Source organism: Typopeltis vanoorti, chromosome 4 (assembly GCF_054136105.1).
Source record: "Typopeltis vanoorti isolate ZY-2024b chromosome 4, IOZ_Tvanoo_1.0, whole genome shotgun sequence".
NCBI classification, from domain to species: domain Eukaryota; kingdom Metazoa; phylum Arthropoda; class Arachnida; order Uropygi; family Thelyphonidae; genus Typopeltis; species Typopeltis vanoorti.
The window spans coordinates 86,792,228-86,813,190 of NC_143552.1; the positions used below are offsets into that span (position 1 = coordinate 86,792,228).

Consider the following 20,963-nt stretch of genomic DNA (forward strand, 5'->3'; position numbering starts at 1 on the left):
GGCTCCTGCTGAGGGGACGTAAAACTAGGCAAGAAAAAACAAGGCATCCACAGTAGTGTAGTGGTTGGAGAGAGGAGCGCCATCCAGACACCAGCTAAGGGATAAAAAAATAAAATGAAAATAAAATAAAAAAATCCAGTATTTCTTATTCTGTCCCATTTTTTGTTATGTGGAGCATTCTTCCTTTTGAGGCTCTTTGGGGAGTCCCCACCCAGGTGCCAGCTAAGGGATAAAAAAATTAAATTAAATTAAAATTTTAAAAAAATCTAATATTTCTTATTCTGTCCCTTTTTTTGTTATGTGGAACATTCTTTCTTTTATTAGATATATGAAGAACCAAAGGCTTAAACATTTCTTTCTTTTGTTTTTTTAAGGATTTCCTTACAAAATATCAATATCTCATGTCATCAGAAACAGCAATAGTTATAATTTTGTGCTTCCACATGTCTGATCTGAGACTATGATCTTTTACACATCACAAACACACATTTTTTTATCCCTTTATAATTGACTACTAATCTGTACTACAGATTAGTAGGCTTTAAAAAAAAAACTCATATTATTTGTGGTGATTGTTACTGTTTCAACTGTGGTTCATTATGATCTCTATAACATCCCTGTAATGAATTTAGATTAGATTGTTTCACTCTTCCTCTGTTTTAGAGTGAGTACAGTTATTAAGTTCCTAATTAACCTAATTTCTAATTACATACTACCTCTTTCCCAGCACACAAAGTTTGGCTCTATATAACAGTGTACACTGATATCCTATAAGAGATATTAGAGGGTTCACATTCTGTAGTGTGAACCTTCTACTCATTATATTTATTATATAATAATTGCTACATTGTATCTCATCTCATCTCTCTCTCTCTCTCTCGGTAAGGTGCTAAATTTTTAATTCTTTATAATCTAAACTATTAATTCATTACTCTTAAGGTCTCTCTTTTTCTCTCTCTTTCCTTCTTTTTTCTTGTTTGTGACTTCTCATTTGTAAAAAATCTATTCCTGTCTTTCAGCTTGAATATACTCATTTTTTTAATTCTCTACATATATAAAAAAATACAAAATAAAAAAAAAAAAAGCTAAGATTTAAGTGATTTATGATCATCACTAGTATGCATTCCTTAATCCCAAAACCTAATCAAGTCTATTAAATCTGGTGAATTGCTTCTTAAATATTACCCAGTTCTGACTGAAAATAGGCACCAGATAGTAAATATGAAGTCTTGAAGCTTCTGAGAGAAATTATTATTTCTTTTTTATTCCTGAGACAAACAATGGGATGGAATTTTTCGGATGCCCCTCTTCTGGTCTCCACTCAGCACTCTGCCGCTTTGTAACGATTGTTTCACGTCACCAGTAATGATCGTTTCAAGGAAGTTTGAGTCCTTATGAGTGGTTTTAATGAGGTTCTTGCAGTTCAATTCGATACATTTTTTTGGTCATCAGTCAGAAGACTTGTGGGGGAACAAATCGCAAATTCAATTTATGAAGGCCTAAACTCTCAGTCAAAATGTCGTGCACAGTTGATTTTGGAATCTCCAATTCATCTTCAATCAATCTCACGGATGATTTTGGGTTTTCTTACGACCACTTTGAAATCGCTTAAACCACTCGTAAACTTGAGTACAGGATAAGAGCATTCATCACCATATGCTTTTTGAAGCATTTGATGTGTTTCAGTAAAACTTTTACCAAGTTTAACACAAAAGTCAATCACACCTCTCTGTTTGAAACTCATTTTCCGACCATTCGTCGAAACACACACTGTCACTCTTGGCACTATAAGTCAGCTTCTAATGAAACAAATGTCATAAACAGTTGACACAACACTAATGAAGCCTGCCACTTTCAACAAAAAAAAAGATACAACAGGTGGTGCCACTAGTTTCTTTTTTCGGTTTCTTTTTGGACAGAGGGTGTATGTTCTAATGCTCGACCAGCCAGACCAACAAAATCTTTAAACTTCTGAGAAAAAAAAAAAAAGCACAAGAAATTACATTCTTGTTTTCATCATATTTTACCCCAGCAGAAGCAAAGGAAGGTTTGCATCTAAGCTATTTGTATATAGCTTAGATTACTTAAGCTAGCTTCAGAGGAAGTTGTCTTTCATATCTGTAATGCACAGTACAACATGGAATAAATGTATATTACAACATGAAAAACGTGCAACAATTGTCTCACATCCAGAATTCAATAATAATATTGTACTATACTATTTTGCTATTTGTATAGAAGTAAAAAAGTCCCACCACTCCATTCCATATAATCATTCCATGTCATCAACATGATTTAAATTCATATCTTTTCAATTTAAGGATATTTGAGCTATAGAAGTCTCAACAAACTAGTAATATCGAATTTTTCCTAGTAAAAGAAAAATGAAATAAACTGAAATCTTTTATTCAATAATCTTCAAATATTTCCATCATATGAAAAGCTAACTAAACTCTTATAAATAATCAATGAAAATATGTTGAAAAAAATCAGGTATCTTCTTTATTTACAGTAATTGACTGTTTATCCAACCCTTCAATTACCATAAATCAGGTGACATGCAAGGGTTAAATAATTGAAAGGTCATTGTTTTGAAGGTCAGATAAAAAGCAGACCACTTGTATTTTGCAATATAAGCTCAAAATGCCAGCCTGGTTGGCCGAGTGGTTAGTGTATCTACTCTCCAGACAAAAGGCTGCAGGTTCGAATCCCACTGTGGGCATGGATCTTTGTGATCGTCTACAAAAATACCAGTGGTAGTGGTGGTAGGCAGTAGATTGCATTGGTGTAGATCAGCATTTCCGAGATTTTTCCTACAATGGAACACTTCACTAATCCTGAAATTTTCATGGAACACCTTGGTTATTTTGTAATGTATTAATACTTAATTATGCCATAATCATAAAGAGTATTAGTACACTTATGTATATGGTGTGACATGTTGATAAATATAAAATTACATTTAAATTAGTTATCAATCACTGGACTAATGAAATCTTGTAGCATATTGTAGTTTCCTCAGGCCAACATCATTAAATTAATTTGTGCTAATTTTCATTGACATATCCCATTCTGATCACCAAAAATTTATAATATTACTGGGGGGGCAATTCCCCCTGGTGCCTACGGTGCCCCCCCCCCCCCCCCAATAACTCGAATTTTGAAGACTTGAAGGGGGGGGGGGGTTTCTGCCCCAACTAGTAGCTAAGGTTACACGTTCGCATGACATAGAGGACTTATTGTTCTTATTCATTATCACGCATGCGTGTTTGTTGTAAACGTGTAATGTGATTGCTTGCTGGCTAGCTGTAGTTCAGCTTGATTAAGAGAGAGAGGATAAGGTTTAATTTTAATTACACCCTGATTTCTGTTGAAGTTTCCACCGGTTATTGACACTATTGTGGCTTCCTTGAATAAACGTTGTCTGTAGTCATCATCGAGATATGGCATGGAGCTGTTTTGCCACTCTATTGTGTGGTTAGACGTACAGAAATGATGTGTTAAGCCAGAAGAGATACTTCTATTGTGGTTTACATCACCAACATGTTCTTTTTGTCTGATTTCTAAATTCCGTGAAGTTTGTCCTATGTAGGCAAGACCACAGGAGCAGGGAATGTAATATACTCCTGGATATTTGTAGAAAGGTACTTTATCTTTTGGGGATCCTAAAACTTGTCTAATGCTGGTGGTTGGTTTGAAAACCACTCTGATGTTGTAGGTGCTTAGTATTCTTGCTATTTGATAAGAAATTGACTTGATAAAAGGGTTCAAGGGATAAATTATCTGTTTACAGAAAGCCTACAGATACTGGAAGATATCTTCATTATAATTCAAACCATCACAAGACACACAAAGTGAGCATTATCCACATGTTGAAATATAGAGCCAGAAAGTTTATATCAGAAGAGGAGGATACTCAGACTGAACTCTCATGAATAGCCAACACATTATCACAAAATGGATATCCTCAAAACATCATAAAAAAATATCTATACAGTGACAACCCCAGATAAGAAGAATCACACTCCCAGCACATTTCTACTGTAGTGATCCCTTTCATCAAGTCAATTTCATTCATTCATTATCACATCAAGCGTGATAATGAATAAGAACAATAAGTCCTCTCTGTCACACGAACGTGTAACCTTAGCTACTAGTTGGTTTACAACGTTTTTTATGTTCCTTTCAATTTGCATTTACTAGTTTTTATGTCTTTTCATAAACGCCTTGAAAAAGCCAGACAGTCTGCTGGCAAAACTGGTAGGCTATAATATAAGTTTGTTTTTATGGTCAGCATTAAATAAAATTGTATTTTAATTATAAACGATCAAATATGTTTAGTTTTAATATGAACATGTCTTCTTCTTCTTCTTTTCCATGGGATCCTTTTTTATTACCCTTATGTAGTATTCAATATTATTCCTCACTGAAGTATATATACTCTTACCTCTTGCAGTTCAGTTTGATGTGCAATTTATTAATTTTTGTACTGGAAAAAAAAAGTTTCTTCTACTACTATATAAACAACATATCTAAGTTGTGCTAATTCCATTGCCCTTTCCAGTAGAAATAACAAATATATCCAGTGCCCTTAAGGACAGATGAAACTTTCCAATGAGCATTTCCTTGAACATTCTTTTAAAACAGTGGTTCCCAACCTTTTTCCACTTGTTTACCCTTTTTAAACCCATTTCTATAAATTGTATCCCTTATTTTTTAAAATAGCTGTTTTTAAATACTGACATTTATTGTTCCATAACTAATGTTTTGCATTTTGTTTACTTTACTTGTTTAATGCCATTACTGATTATTTTTCGTGTACCCCCCCCCCCCCAGATATGCACCACTGGTTGTGAACCGATGCTTTAGAACAGTGATTTTGATCCTTTTCCGTAATACGGCACACCTAGATTAATTATTAAAATTCTGCGGCACACTAAAAATATATTCTTTTAATTTTTTTGATGATCTGGCAAAAAATAGGCATAATTTTGATTGATTTACCCACACAAGAAGAGGGAAGACCAGACACTAATAAATAAATGAGCAAATTATGACATTATTTCTTTCAATTAATTTGTTTTCATAAATCTCGTGGTGCACCTGAAGACCTCTCATGGCACACCAGTTGAAAATCACTGCTTTAGAACACCAACCACCATATCTTCCTTTATCTACTAAATACTTTATGAAAGTCTCAACTCTTCCACATTAAAGACTCACAGATCTACGATTCCTTTTTGGAATCTTCTATTAGTATTCTTCCGACTGTCACATAAAACTAAATAAACTTCATAAGAAGAAAATTCCTCTGGTCTGCATTCTTAAACTTCCATTAGCTCTCTCTTGTTTTTCTCATTACTTCGATACCGAATGCTCTGTCTGTCAGCTGTCAATCACCCATCAAACTCCTCGGCAAGCATGCACACTATATATGAGTGGCAAGCAAAAAGTTAAGTATAATGGCTGACATGTTGTTTCCATTAGCATAATGAGAATGTGTTTATAAAACACAACACTTAATAATTTTAAACTACAATAAAATTTCTGAAAGTGACACAACTATCCAAATCCAGTAAGTACATAATTTTTTAAATGCTTTACATTTCATTTTGACAAAATAACATCAATTACAGGCGCATCCCAAGTGCTGTTATACGTGTTATGAAACCAAAACTAATAATATACTATTATTATTGTTATTATTATTACCCAAGACCAAAGGGAGTCAAAGACTCATCTGGGAGGTCCTTTTATCATACATACAGCTCATCATACCTGCTTTAAACACACACTGAAATTCTTTGCAGACACCACACTCTCAGAAAAGGCATTCCAATCATTCACAACTCTGCATGAAAAAAAAACCCTGCTTCTCACTCCCCTACTCACACCTTCTTTATACAGTTTCCAGGGATGTCCTCTGGTTCTCCCCTGATCTACCACTATTTTCTGTAGAACCTCTCCAGTATTGATCCTATAACAACCCCCTTACTAACTTGTAGGTCTCTATCATATCTCCCACTCTTTATCCTGTCCACCAGACTCTGCAAGTTGCATTTGCTCAATCTTTCCTCATACTTGACATTCCAGAGGTTAGAAACTACTTTAATCGGTCACCTCTGGACTTTCCAACATCTCTTCATCCTTCTGAAAACCCGGTGACCAAATCTGGGCAAAATAGTTCATGTGTGGGCCTAATCAAAGCCTTATACAATGGAACAAGAATCTCCCTACTTCTACAAGTCAGTGTCCTCTGCATCATTCCCAGAAGCCTTTATGTTGTCTTCACAATTTTAGCTATGTGTCCCCTAAAGTTCAGATTCCTATCCACTATCATCCCCCCAGATATCTTATTTTCTCCACTTCCGACAATATATCCTCACCAAACATAAATTCTGCATCCCATCTTTGTTTTCTAAATTTTAAAACCTTACATTTTGCAACATTGCACTCACATCCCCATTCCCAATCACTCAATTTATTCAAGTTTCCTTGTAAGGCCACAACATCTTCTCTACTCTTCATGGTTCATCCCAAATATTTCAAGGCCAGCATCATCTGCAAATAACTGAATATCTCCATCCAAATCTTCACCAATATCATTAATATACAAGTTGAACAGTAATGGCCCTAAAGCAGACCCATGAGGCACACCACTAGTGACTTTCCTTTTCCTGGATATCGCTACCTGATACAACTTGTTGATACCTATCAGATAGCCAGTCTCCAATCCAAAGCACCAATCTAATATCCAACCCCAACAGCTCTAGTTTGACTATCAACTTATCATGCGGTAATCTATCAAAACCCTTTGCGAAATCTAAGTATATTACTGTGTATCCTTCTCCTCTGTCCGAGGAAGCAGTCACCTTATTGTAACAAGTAGATTACTAAAACATGACTTCCCTTTAGCAAATCCATGCTGTCCATCAAAGATAATACCATTGTTGTCAACCCAATTCTGGATCCTAGTTCTCACAAGCTTCTCCAACAACTTAACTACAACACCTAACACACAGATAGGCCTATAGTTGATGCTTGGGTTTTATCACCTCCTTTATGAAGTGGCACAATCTTGCTCTCCTTCCACTCCTTAGAAACTTGACCCAGTGCAAGACTTGTATTAAAAAAATATGTCAAGGCAGGTGTCAACTCCCTGGCACATTCCTTCAGAATATGTGGTGATATATTATCAAGTCCCCACAGCCTTATTTACATCTAGTTTGCTCAACTCCCCATACACCTCTCGCTCACTTACAGTCAATATCTCCTCCCCATCATCAACTGCTCTCAATCTCTCCATGAAATCACATTCACAGGATTGAAAGACCTTTATGAACTGCTCATTAGGTATCCTCACCACACCTTCTGCAACAGCTGTCTTTATACCATTTTCTCCAATCATTGTCATCCTTCCTTAATCATTCTTTCTTTTACTGGCTACATATCGAAAGAACTGCTTAGGATTCTTTTTGGCTTCATTAGTTAACTGCTGTTCATACCTCACTTTAGCTACCCTCACCAACCAAGTCACCTACCTTGCCTGGTCTTTGTAGTCTTCATGGAATTGGTTATTTCTACTTCTGTTATGCTGCCTCTGTAATGACCCTTTTTCCTCTGTATCGCATGCTCAATCTCTAATCTCTACTAACATAAACAATTTGTAAAAATATTCATAATGTTAAATTATGACTTTACATCATTTGTTTAGAGAAGATTTCATAACTATACTGTGATAAGAAGTATGTTGAAATGTAGGTATAAAAATAATCACAATTTAAAATTATGAATATTTTTGTTGAATAATAAGTTGAAGTTCAAGGCCATATAAGAAAGATTGCAAATACATTTCATAGGATAATTGCAATCCTGAAACAAACCTTGACATTTATGGATAAGGTAGTCATTTTTGTCTCTTTATGTCATTGATACAATCTCACTTGGACTATTATACACAGGTCTAGTTTTCTGGTTTCCATGGTAATGCTGATACAGTGGAGATAGTGCAAAGAAGTGTTTTAAAGATGATATCAGAATTGTGAAATACAGAATATAGATTAGGAAAATAGATTGAGAATTTGTGGACTGCAGACACTAGCAAACAAGAGAAAGAAGGGTGATGTGATTGTGACTTACAAACTTCTGAAAGGGTCATATAGGCTCGTCAAAATTTCATCTACAAATAGATGAAATTTTTCACTCTATGGTGAGATCTAGACTTTTCTGTTATAGAATGGTGCATGATTGAATTGGATTGCTTTTTGAGGTTGTGAATGCAGGTAGTGTGGATGAATTTCAGAAAATGTATGACAGCTGGTGTGAGAGATATGTGGTCTCCCTTGATAAGTCCCTGACTCCATGGTAGTCTGTTTTAATAATAATAATTGTTAAATTATTTAGAGACCTGTGGAATTCAGTTTATTATCTTCCCAAATTAGCAAAATACCATCTCTGTTGTGTGGAAACATAGTATGTGGAAAGCCAAAGGCAAGGTTTCAATGTTTCCACTACTATAGTATGCTCTCAGAATTTTTCCATAAAGAGAGAGAGTGGACTCTGGCATTAACATAGACGCTAAGTCAAAATTTTAGCATAAAACTTGTCATACCATAGGAAAAATACCTCCTTCTATGTAGTGGTAGAATAATAAGTAAGTTGCATCTGGAAAAAGCAGGCTGATCAGGAATTCTGTTATCTGAAAAAAATGAATAAAAGATCAAATGAACAAACAGAATTTTAAAATGTCTATTAACTCTCAACCTTTTTAATACATTAATAAAGATGTGAGTGCACAATAATTTATTTAGACACTCTTTTTTGATGACATAACAAAATTAACAAGAAGAAATCCAATGTAGATTTTAGTGACAGTATATTAACAGGATTAAGAAATCTTGTAAATGAATAAATGTGATAATTTTACAAAAGAAAATGTTGATTATTTGCCAATCGTTCTTCTGAAATATTTGGTTTTTTATGTGCATTTGGAGTGGAGAGAGTGGAATTCTAATTTTGTTGTTAATAATTTTTTGTAACATGGATGAATTACAGTAAATTATTATCTATAATTATTTCATTTCAGGATAGAATTGAATCCATTATTCTTGAGAGTGGAGTTCAAGCCCTTCAGCATGCACATTCACAAAAGTCTGAATTACATCAGAGTATGATTCATGACACTAAACCTACTAATACTAAATCAGTACTTCTAACTTCTTCACCAATCTCTTCAAAAATATTTCAGTCTCAGACATTTTCTCCAGCTCATCCAGCAATAGTTACAAAAACTTCACAGTCATCATCATCTCAGCAGACTCAAGCAGTAATTATTTCACCATCTCACAAGCCAGTGGTAAAGTCCTCATCATCACATGCCATATTAAAAGTGCCACATACTCAAGTTGTTATCACTACAACACAGTCAATTACATCTACAAAACCTCATTCACAAGTACTTGTTTCAGCTCACCAAAATTCATTAGGAAAAATTTCTCAGCAGTTACTTCTAACATCATCGCAGTCTTCTAATTCGATAATCACCCACCCTTCGATAAAAAAAGTCACACAGAGTGCTGCTGAAGTTTCTCACAATTCACCACTATTAGCATCATCATCATCAGCAGCAGCATCACAGCTATTGATAACACCATCACAAGCCTTAATAAAAGCTTTGCCAAACATAATCACAGCTACACAAGCAGTATCAAACAGTTCACAGTCACAGATAGCTCTAACAGCATCATCATCATCATCACCACCACCACCACCATCAAAACTATCTCAGATTTCACAAGTGAATTCTCTTCCTCCTAGCCTTCAGGTAAGACATTACGAAATGCTAAATTTTTAGCATTGACTATTAATAATATCATGTGTTGCTTTATAGATTACTTTTTTATTAGTGCATTAATAAGAAAATTCAAAAAATGTTTTAATATACATAATTCTAAAACTTTAGTGCTACCATATTTTTTAGAATATATGCCAAGCAAGAATGGAAACAACTCCTGAATGGGATATCTACCGTAAATAATGGAAATCTTCCATTTTAAGATAAACTGCTGTTTTTGCATCTGTATGTCCAGATTTTTTTTTCTTATAAATCTGCTCTTAAGTTTTTCATTTTTGTTCTAAATTCTACCCTGAAGTTATCATGCAAATTCATGTTCACTGTCTTGAATAAATCACTTCAAACTCAGCATTTGCAGTTATAGTCAATATGCAGGATTAGGTTATTGCTCTACACTGCAGATACTCGGCAGTGATTTCTTATATCATATGATGTATTATACTTATCAGAGACACTATAGGGTGAACACTATCTTGGAATATAAAGTTAATTATACTTGACAAAAAAAGTTACATTCTTGTTTTCTTCCTTATTTTTTCCTAGCATAAGCATATAAAAGTTTGCATGTGAAATATCTCATGGCTAAACTATTTGTATATAGAAGGAATGTAGTTTGAATCAAGTTGCCCTAGTATCCCAAATGTAAAGCACATTCTCTTCTATGGCATGTATAATGCCAGCATTACGAGAAGGGTCACTAAGACTGGTTTTTGACTGTTTTAGTATGGTCCAGGATGTTCAAAAAGGTTTCAGGAGCTCCATGAACTGTGAATAAACTATGACTAATCTAAAATAAATCATGTTCTCATCAGTGTAAACCTAGATCACCCTAGGCAGGCAGGCTTAACACGGTAAGCCAGAGCGATGCATTGCATCGAGGCGCCTTCTTCAAGGGGAGCGGAAGTGAGTAGAAAAAACACTCCAACATACTGACATAATGGTTAGTTTTGACGTCTCCTCCTTATTCACAAATGTCCCACTCAAGGAAACCTTAGAGCTAATCCAAGCTAAATTTCCTCCCGATATCTCAGCCCCATTTCAGTTCACAATGAACTCAGGCTATTTCGTTTGGCAGAGAAAATTCTACAAACAAATAGAGGGGACAGCAATGGGTTAACCACTCTCTCCCCACCCTTGGCCAATTTCTTTATTATGGAGACCTTTGAAGAGAAAGCCTTAAACTCTGCCCCACAAAAAACTACCATATGGCTTTGCTACATTGATGATGTGTTCACTATTTGCAACATGGCTCTGATACACTCCTCTCCTTCTTAACACACTTAAACAACCAACACCCCAGAATTAAGTTCACCCTGGAAAAAGAGGAAAACAACAGCTTCCCTTTACTAGACACACTAGTCATCCACCAGTATGATGGAACCTTGGTTTTCTCAGTTTATAGAAAACCAACCCATACAGGCAGATACATTCACCAACAATCCCACCATCCCCCCATCAGAACAATATGGAGTTGTTAAGACACTATACAACAGGGCTAAACTAATCTGTTCAGATGACAATGCCCTAACCAATGAACTAAATCACATCCTCAACACTTTCTCAGCCAATGGCTAACCCCCCCCACACACACACACAACAAGTATTACTCTAAATCCACCACCATTCTCTACATCCGAGGTACCTCAGAAAAAATTACCAAAATCTTAAAAAAACATGACTTGACCTCTTTTTACAGACCTTATAGAAAATTGGCATCCCTTATCTGCTCCACTAAAGACCAACCACTTCCCCTGGACCTACCTGGTGTATACCAGGTTCCTTGCAGTTGTAAGTTGTCCTACTTTGGCCAAACAGGCAGGACACAAGGACTACATCCGGTTTCACCAGTACAGCCACTCTGGTCTTGCAGACCATGCTCTGGATACATGCCACAGAATACGGTGGAAGAAAGCCACAATAATACGCCATAGCAAGTTCAAATTTGAAAGATTATTCATGGAATCAGCCTCATCCCTTAGAAACATGCAAAACCTCAACAAATTTGGTAGCATGAGACTGCCCCAAATTTGGGAGGCTTACATCAGGAGACCTTCAGCCCAACGGGCAAGAATACTTACATAGCCCTCAAGAGGGCACCATCAGGACTTTTAGGAAAACCATAGCTTCCTTGCTTCGTTCTCATTTACTGTGTTTATTTGCTGCGTGCACGTGTATTTATTGTAAGTCCCTTTGAAGATGGCAATGTGATGTTGCCGAAATACTGGAAATATATTACAGTTTAATTTAATGTATATTCTATTGTAATAGATTTCACAGTATGATATGAACACAGATGGATAAGAAAATAAATTTATTAACTGAGAAGCTAATATTTCACTGGTATTATATCCAGCATCTTCAGAGCACACAACACAAAGTTTGTTACAAAAGCAAGACAACCACAATCCAGTATAACAGTAGGGCTAGTATAAGTAATTGCAGTGTGCAGCACAAGACTGAGGTCCTAATATGGTGCCATCTAGGTTTAAAAAATAAAAATAATAAAAAATAAAAAAAAGTTCAAAGTTTTGAAATAGTAGTCCAAATGATAGTCTTAGAAAGTTTGAAAAATAAAATAAAAGTAATAAATATTAATTTGGTCTTAAGATGACTGTCTCCCAAATCTTTGGTAGATTTATACAGCCATACTTGTTAAGGTTTGGAGTATATTTTAAGGCTTCTGTTGATTCCAGGAACAACCTTGTAGAAGCTTTTGTGCATTACTTTTGTTTCTTTCCAATTGATCCTGTGTGCAGGGATATCCAAAGCATGGTCTGCCAGACCCGACTTGCCATAGTGAAAGTTTCGGATATATTTTTTGTGTTCACTGAGGCGGATGTCCACAGTTCTTCCTGTCTGTCCATAGTAGGCTTGATGACAAGAACAGGGCACTTCATAGATTCCTGGATGTGATAAAGGAGTGCATTTGTCCTTAGGTGAATGGATAAGAGTTGCTAATTTTACATAAGGTTTGAATACTGTGCGTAGTTGGTGTTTGTTAAGCACCATAGATATCTTTTCAGATGTGCCCTTAATGTATGGGATGGTGATAGTTTTGTTGTAGTCTTTTGTGGTAGATAGATGGGATTTCTGGGTAGCATTTAGTATGTTATCTATCTTATGTGGATTATAAACATTGGTTAAGAAGGTGTGACGTAGGTGAGAAAGTTCAGTAGTGAGAGCAATGTCATTGGAACAGATTGCTCTAGCTCTATGGGTTAGTGTTTTTAAGATACCATATTGTTGAGAAGGGTGATGGTGTGATTGTTTGTGTAAGTATCTCCCTGTATGTGTGGGTTTTCTATAAACCGAAAATGATAAGGAACCTTCTGGAAGACCTGTGATCAGTGTGTCCAGGAAGGGCAGGCAGTCATTGGCTTCTAGTTCCATTATAAAGTGTGGCTGTATAAATCTACCAAAGATTTGGGAGACAGTCATCCTAAGACCAAATTAATATTTATTACTTTATTTTATTTTTCAAACTTTCTAAGACTATCATTTGGACTACTATTTCAAAACTTTGAACTTTTTTTATTTTTTTATTTTTTAAACCTAGATGGTGCCATATTAGGACTTTAATCTTGTGTTGCATGCTGCAATTACTTATACTAGCCCGACTGTTATACTGGATTGTGGTTGTCTTGCTTTTGTAACAAACTTTGTGTTGTGTGCTCTGAAGATGTTGGATATAATACCAGCGAAATATTAGCTTCTAAATTAATAAATAGTTATTTTCTTATCCATATCATATCTGTGTTCATATCATGAAATCTATTACAACATGTCTGATGAACACATAAGCCTATCCACGCGTATATTCTATTCTACATTGTAATTTCCTTAAGTTATTTAGTAAGCATGTACAACCAACATTTAAGCCTGTCTACAAGAATTATTATATCTTAAATAGCAGGGGCGAATGCTGGTCTTGAAATTCATGCTTGCTTTTGTTATCATTCAGGGAGTGAGAGGTGTGATTGACGTCTGATTAGCAGAATAAAATTACTGACCATTTAAAACTATATATTTAGCAATTTATGTACATTTAATCATACAAATACAACATTTATTTTATAAATTATATTCTGTGTTTTTCAATTTAGCTACTTGAATACAAATTGTACCCTATGGTTCTTTATGAACTGGTCAATAACATCATCATAAAAAGTTAGTTGTAACTTAATTTTCCCAAGCACACTTGTAAAGGCTGGCTGAAGCTCACTGGCTAGAGCTACTTTGACTGCATATGGCCTGTGTTTAAGACGACATGAGGGTAGCGTAAATGGCTATGCATGCGCATGAAATCACAGTGCTACAGCGAGGACCTGGAAGCTTCCACAACCGAGCAAGCCAAGGTAGCTTTGACTAGACAAGCAAGCATCGGCCTTCGATACACAACGCAAAGCTCAATTATTGCCACGCAAGCTTAAGATGTCTTCTGTCTACAAAAATAAAAGCCTAAATGGAATGCTTATAAATGCGTGCATTTATTAACAAATAAATATTACTTCTTTCTCAAGTAATGAGCTTGCGCAGCAAGCATAGCAAGCATGGAGAATTCGCCCCTGCTAAATAGAAATACTGAGATTTCTTTACAGTCTGAATACAATATTTATATCAAAATAATTTCTTAATCACAATTATTGAAAACTTATATAAATTATTTGATGCAGAGTTATTTAAGAAAGAAAGAAATATTTGAATTTAAAAAAATAGCGCATGTGTGTTGCATAAGCATTAAGCTTTTTTTTTTTTTTTTTTTTTTTTTTTTTTTTTTTTTTTTTTTTTGGAAAAGGGGAACCTGCTGTTGTTTGAAATAATTTATTTTCGAAACAGTTTGCAAGACAGTTGTTACAAATGATGTAAATCACTTGGGGAGCATACTCATACAAAATATCAAAAATACTCAAAAAATGTAAAATTCCAAATATGTGGTGATTTCTTCTTTTTCTTTGTACTAAAAGAAAAAGTCATATAATTATGTTAATAATAAGAAGAAAATACGTAATATTTTCTTTTCCATTGAATGAAGATATCAGAATAAAGTGTGATTTATAATGTGCTTTCTTTGTGTGTTTTTTGAAAAGAAAGTGCACATGATTATTTTCTTGCTATTTTTGTGAACTAAACATCGGAAATAATGAGAATGACTAAGTGTAGTGGATTTGTAACATTTATGACCTCTTGACTTGGAAAAGTCAACCTGTGTTACCTTTGTTTCCTCCATTAGGAAATTCCAAGTCAACATTTTGGTTGTTTCCAAGATATATACATGTGTGTGTATTCATTTTGGAATATGTGTTATAGAAAATATTTGGAAATTATTTTCATGCTAATTCTATGCTCATGTTAAACAATTGTTTTAAAATATATTATTATTTCATTATTCCTTTGTCTCTCTCTCTCTCTCTCTCTCTATTACTACTATTGGGCGGCTTTCTACTACTTTTGCCGGCTTGGTTGGCCGAGTAGTTAGCATATCTGCTCTCCAGCCAAAAGGCTGCAGGGTTCAAATCCCACCGTGGGCATGGATGTTTGTGTAAATACCAGTGGTGGTCGGTGGTAGATGGCATTAGCATAGTTGTGGTCAGTTGGTGATTGAGTGTTGGAGACGGAGTTGTAGAGCTGGTGCCCTCACCCGATGAGTCTTTGGACTCCCTGGAGGTGTCAAATAATAGTAATAGTAATAATAAAATATTCCAAAAAAAAATGCTATCAATCAAAATTTATTGCAATAAATAAGGTTTGAATATTACTTTTTATATTACTTTGCACACTACTATGATGTATTGAAATATGCTTGTCACGTTGTTATGCTTACAGATTTAGATATACTGTTTGAGAACAACTCTTTCTGTTTTGATGAACAAGACATGTTAAATTGCATTACATTCTTATTTCAAGGCTAATTTTAAAATATCACAAAATTATATTCAGTAGTGTTTCAAATGAACTCGCAGTTGAAAAACGAAACAAATTATTATGTAGAATTTTGTATTGTTGTTATGTAGAGTGCTCATTTCAATAATAATAATAACAATAATAATAATCCTGTTTCTTTACTCTTGTTAAATAATCTTTCATAGGTGGAAGTAATATAAATAAATAAATAAATAAATATATGATAAATTATCTGAGACATGTCCTATAAGGAATTGATCAAAATTTTGTTTCTTTTGAAGTATTCCTATCCCTTCCCACTGCCATAATGCCTCATAGTAACTGAATTATAAATATCTACTTTCTTCTAACTTCATATTTCATACTTTTCGCAGTATGTATCCTTCACATTTAATATGATTAAATATTTTCATATATTATCTATAAAGCAAAGCCATCAAAGCAGGTCCTTTAGGCAATTTGTGAAATGCTGACAGTGTTTTTTTTTTTCAGTATATTTCAATTTAATCATCATCATCAAATTCCTGCCGTGTACCCTCAAGGGGTGTACAGAATATGATAGTACTACATGAAAATTTACATTATCACTATCTACAATTTTTCCTCCAAATCAGTCTACTACTTGTCAAGACTCCAACATTATCAGATCTGATATTTCAGTCGTCTAAGGCACTTGTTGAATACTATGGCTACACCTTCTTTTCCTTGATTTTCATAGCTTGAATATAACATTTTGTATTTATTGCGCGGAAAGATCTCACCAGTTTTTGTCTTTTTTTTGTTTCAGTCACCCCTATTATGTTGATCTGGTACTTATCTAATTCCTCAGCTAGCTCCATTTCTTTGCCATTCAGGCTTCTTATGTTGATAGTACCAATCTTTAACTCTGATGATGTTGAGTTGGAGTGTGTTTTCTGATTTGTTCCAGTAGCTGACTTTTTTTGCTGTTTGCCCTAGTTCCCTGGCGAAAATGGCTTGCTTTTTGATATATTTTATGGGCACCTGGAGATTTGATGACCTGTATCAGTTTGGCAAAAGTTGGAATGAGATTATCACGTCTGCACTTTTTTAAAAAAAGAGAATCTAGCACGTAGCTTACTCTGTTTAAGTTGAAGTTTGCCTATTAAGTCGGTCTTCTGCGCTGTCAGTTCCCCTTGAAGGAATAACACATTTTTATTTAACGAAACCTGTGATGAATTCATCAATAAAAACACATGTAATAACCACAGTAATGACTATTTAATTCATAAATATTTCATCCCAAGTATCTTGGGACATCATCAGTACAGTAGTTTAAACAATACTAGGAATAACATACAGTTATTCTTAGTTGTTTTTTTTTTAAAGTGCAGACGCGATAATCTCATTCCAACTTTTGCCAAACTGAAAGAAGTCATCAAATCTTCGGATGCCCATAAAATATATCAAAAAACAAGCCATTCCTTACTACTCAATCAGTTATCAGTTTCTAAGCATGAACTGGCAACAAATAATTTAAAAATTACGGAACTAGAATCAGACTTATGAAATACGTTAAATCACGATCTGCTACAATTGATTATTATTGTCTCAAACAATTTGGGGAAAAAGCTTTTGATAAAAGCAATAATAAACTTCATAATAAATACCTTAATCTGCTGAATTCATTAAAAAAAGATTACTAACAATTTACCAATGGAAAAATGGGTAGTCAATTTATCTAACCGTCTGCTAACAACAGACGAATTAAATGTTCTAGTAAGAGGTCATAAATTTGCGATTTCACCTAAATGTTTTCCATATCTAGATTTTATACATAACATAGAGAGAAACATATGCCATCTTTCCAGTATTGAAGCAAACAGACTTCATTTCGAGGTAGCAAAAGTAATCTACGATGCCAAACCTTTGGACTTAAATATCCCACCATCAGAATTGAAAGCTCTTACATCCTTAAAATGGAATAAAAATATAATCATTACCAGAGCTAACCAAGGGAATACCACTGTGGTTCTTGATACCAATTCATATGACCAAAAAATGAATTTATTACTCCGATATCGTAATACTTACGCCAAACTTGATTATGATCCTACAAAACGTCAACTCAGAAAATTAAATAAGTCGCTTGATGGAACCTCCTCCTGAGATGAAGAAACAATTAAAAAACTCAAGACATATACCATGCTAGACCTACCAGAATTTATGGCTTACCTAAGCTTCCATAAAATTAATTTTCCTCTCAGACCAGTTGTAGATTCTATTAGCAGTCCTACTTACAAGTTATCAAGATTCTTATCTAACTATCTCCGTCCTCATATAGGCCACTCAGCCTCTTCAATAAAAAATTCCACAGAGTTTCATGTAAAAATAAAAGACATTCAACTGTTAAAAACTGATTTGTTAATTAGCTTCGACATTGTCTCCCTCTTCACAAACATTCCCTACAAAGAATCAGTAGAATTATTATTATTATTATTATTATTATTGTTCTGGGAAACTCCAAGGAGTCGACATACTCATCGAGGGAGGCCCTAACATCATGTCAAGAACAACTATTCAACATTCACACAGTATCTATCATACCTTGCCTTGAACTCATTCACGGTCGTAGCACCCACAACAGACTCTGGAAGCTTATTCCACTCATTTACCACTCTCCAAGTAAAGAACCTAGCTCTAACACCCTTGTCAACCACGCTCTTGCCCAGCTTCCATGCATGGCCCCTAGTCCTCCCACCACCATTCAAAAATATCTTCTGGATCAATCTTATAAAAACCCTTCAGTAATTTGAATGTCTCAATCATATCACCCCTCCTTCGCCTATCGTCCAATTTCTGCAACCCACAAATCTTCAACCTATTCTCATAAGGTTCATTCCACAGACCTGCTATCATCTTGGTCACTCATCTCTGGACCCTCTCCACTTCCTCCCCATCACAAAGAAACCCTGGTGCCCATAGCTGGGCACAGAAGTCCAGATGGGGTCTTATCAAGGCTCGATACAGAGGAACAACAACTTGTTCGTCTCTGCATGTTAAAGTATTTTTCAGAAGCCAAGTGATTTGGTGAGCTGTTTTAGTTACTTTTGCAATGTGCCCCCTAAACTTCAACTCCCTAACCACCAACACTCCCAAATCCCTGGCCTCATCAATCTCCTGGAGTATGATTCCACCAATGCAATATACTGCTACTATTCTTTTCACCCCAAAGTGCATAACCTTACACTTTGCCACATTAAATTGACATCCATTTTTCCTAGCCCAGTCCTCCAAACTATCCAAATCATCCTGTAAAATTTTGACATCTTGTGCACTCACAATTGCTCTACCCAACTTTGCATCATCAGCAAACAAGTGAACACTTCCTCTCAGATCTTTTCCAATATCATTGATGAACAAATTGAAAAGCAGTGGTCCAAGAACAGAGCCCTGTGGCACTCCACTAGTCACAAGACGTCTTTTAGACTCCACTCCTGAATAAACCACTCTTTGATATCTCTCCTTCAACCACCCTCTTATCCATCTCTCCAACCCTATATCTATACCAATCTGCTCCAGTTTACTGACTAGGGTTCCATGTGGTATCCTATCAAAGGCCTTGGCAAGGTCCAGTAATATCACTGTAAACCCATTACCCCTATCCAGTTCAGCCGTCACTGTGTTATAAAACGTGAGCAAGTTACTGAGGCATGATCTACCCTTCACAAAACCATGTTGTCCCCCATACAATATCCTATTTTCATCTATCCAATCCTGTATTCTTTTCTTGACTAATTTCTCTAAGATCGTGACAATGATTCCTGATATGCTAATCAGTCGGTAATTTACAACAGCAGTCTTGGAACCACCTTTATGCAGTGGAACTATTTTCCCCTCTTTCCACCCGCTCGGGACTAACCCAGACCCGAGACTCAAATTAAACAAAATGGTCAAGGGTACTGACAATTCTTTAGCTGCTTCTCGTACAACACGAGCTGATATACCATCCAATCCCACAGATGTATTGACATTGAGGTTATGCAATAGACTACTCACCTCCACCTCATTAACCACAATTCCCGTATAATCTACTGGTTTATTCGTTTCTGCAATGTCACCACCTGGATGATATATTTTTGCAAAGTGCTCACTCAGTAACTCAACTATCCCAACTGATTCAGTTACCTCCCTACCATCGGGATTCTTTAAAATCAATCTGCCATGTACATTTTTCCTTTTACTTGCTACATATCTAAAAAACTGTTTAGGATTCTCTTTAGCCTGCATGGCCAATGTTCTTTCGTAATCCTTTTTTGGTTTTCTTACCACACTCGTCACCCTTCTGGCCTGTGCTTTATACCGTTCGTGTGCCTGCCGGTCACCCTTCTCCTTAAATTCTCTCCATAGTTGTTTCTTTTTTTCCAACTCAAGCTTAATGGTGTTATTCATCCATTTAACCCCTACTTGATTTATTATTCGGACTCTAGGTATACAGTTAGCCATTGCTTCATGCAAGCACTTCTTAACTACCTCCCATGCACTATCAACTTCTAGTCCTTGCAGTTGTACATGCCATGGCACTGAACCAATCAAACTCCTAAGCTTGTCATACTTTCCAGCCCGATAATTCCACATGTACCCTGTCTTAATTGAAAATTCTACACCTTTAGCCACCTCCCAAGTTAAGACCCTATGATCACTCTCACCGATTGGTGGCAATGTGGTCATATTTGTTACAGCCAAATCCTCAGATGTAATTACTAGGTCAAGCACTCTCTGACCCCTAGTATTTTCCATTACAGGCTGTCGCAGATAGTTATCCCTTAATAACCGCATAAAATCCAGTTCCTTCCTCCCGTGTGTCCTCTCCTCACTCCAATCAATGCGACCATAGTTGAAATCTCCCATAATAATCACCCTCCTTCCACCCATTTCTTCTATTTGCTTGTGCATACTGTCACCACCATCTTTTCCATCACCTGGTCTATAGCAGCACCCAATTGTATATTTAGTTCTGCTAGCCACAATCTCACACCAAATGGCCTCAAATGTGCTCTTTTCTCTATCCTGCAATTCAACTTCTATTCTCCTTGGCTGGAGCTCATCAGCTATCATCAACAATACTCCTCCCCCCATTTTATTCTCTCTGTCATTCCTGAACACACTATACCCATCACATTCAATCCCACTAGTTACATCATCTACAGTCAGCCATGTTTCACTAATACCTATAACCTGTGGTTTGGAA

General features: G+C 35.6%; 1 protein-coding gene across 1 annotated transcript in view; it reads left to right on the forward strand.

Annotated features, from left to right (window-relative positions):
- The window catches only part of LOC150107476 (uncharacterized), a 574,892-nt gene that overhangs the window by 429,034 nt on the left and 124,895 nt on the right, over positions 1 to 20,963 (forward strand). Inside the window, exon 20 of the mRNA XM_090392109.1 lies at positions 9,086 to 9,823. Coding sequence (XP_090248235.1) covers positions 9,086 to 9,823 — 738 coding nt within the window. The remainder of the gene's footprint in view (positions 1 to 9,085; positions 9,824 to 20,963) is intronic.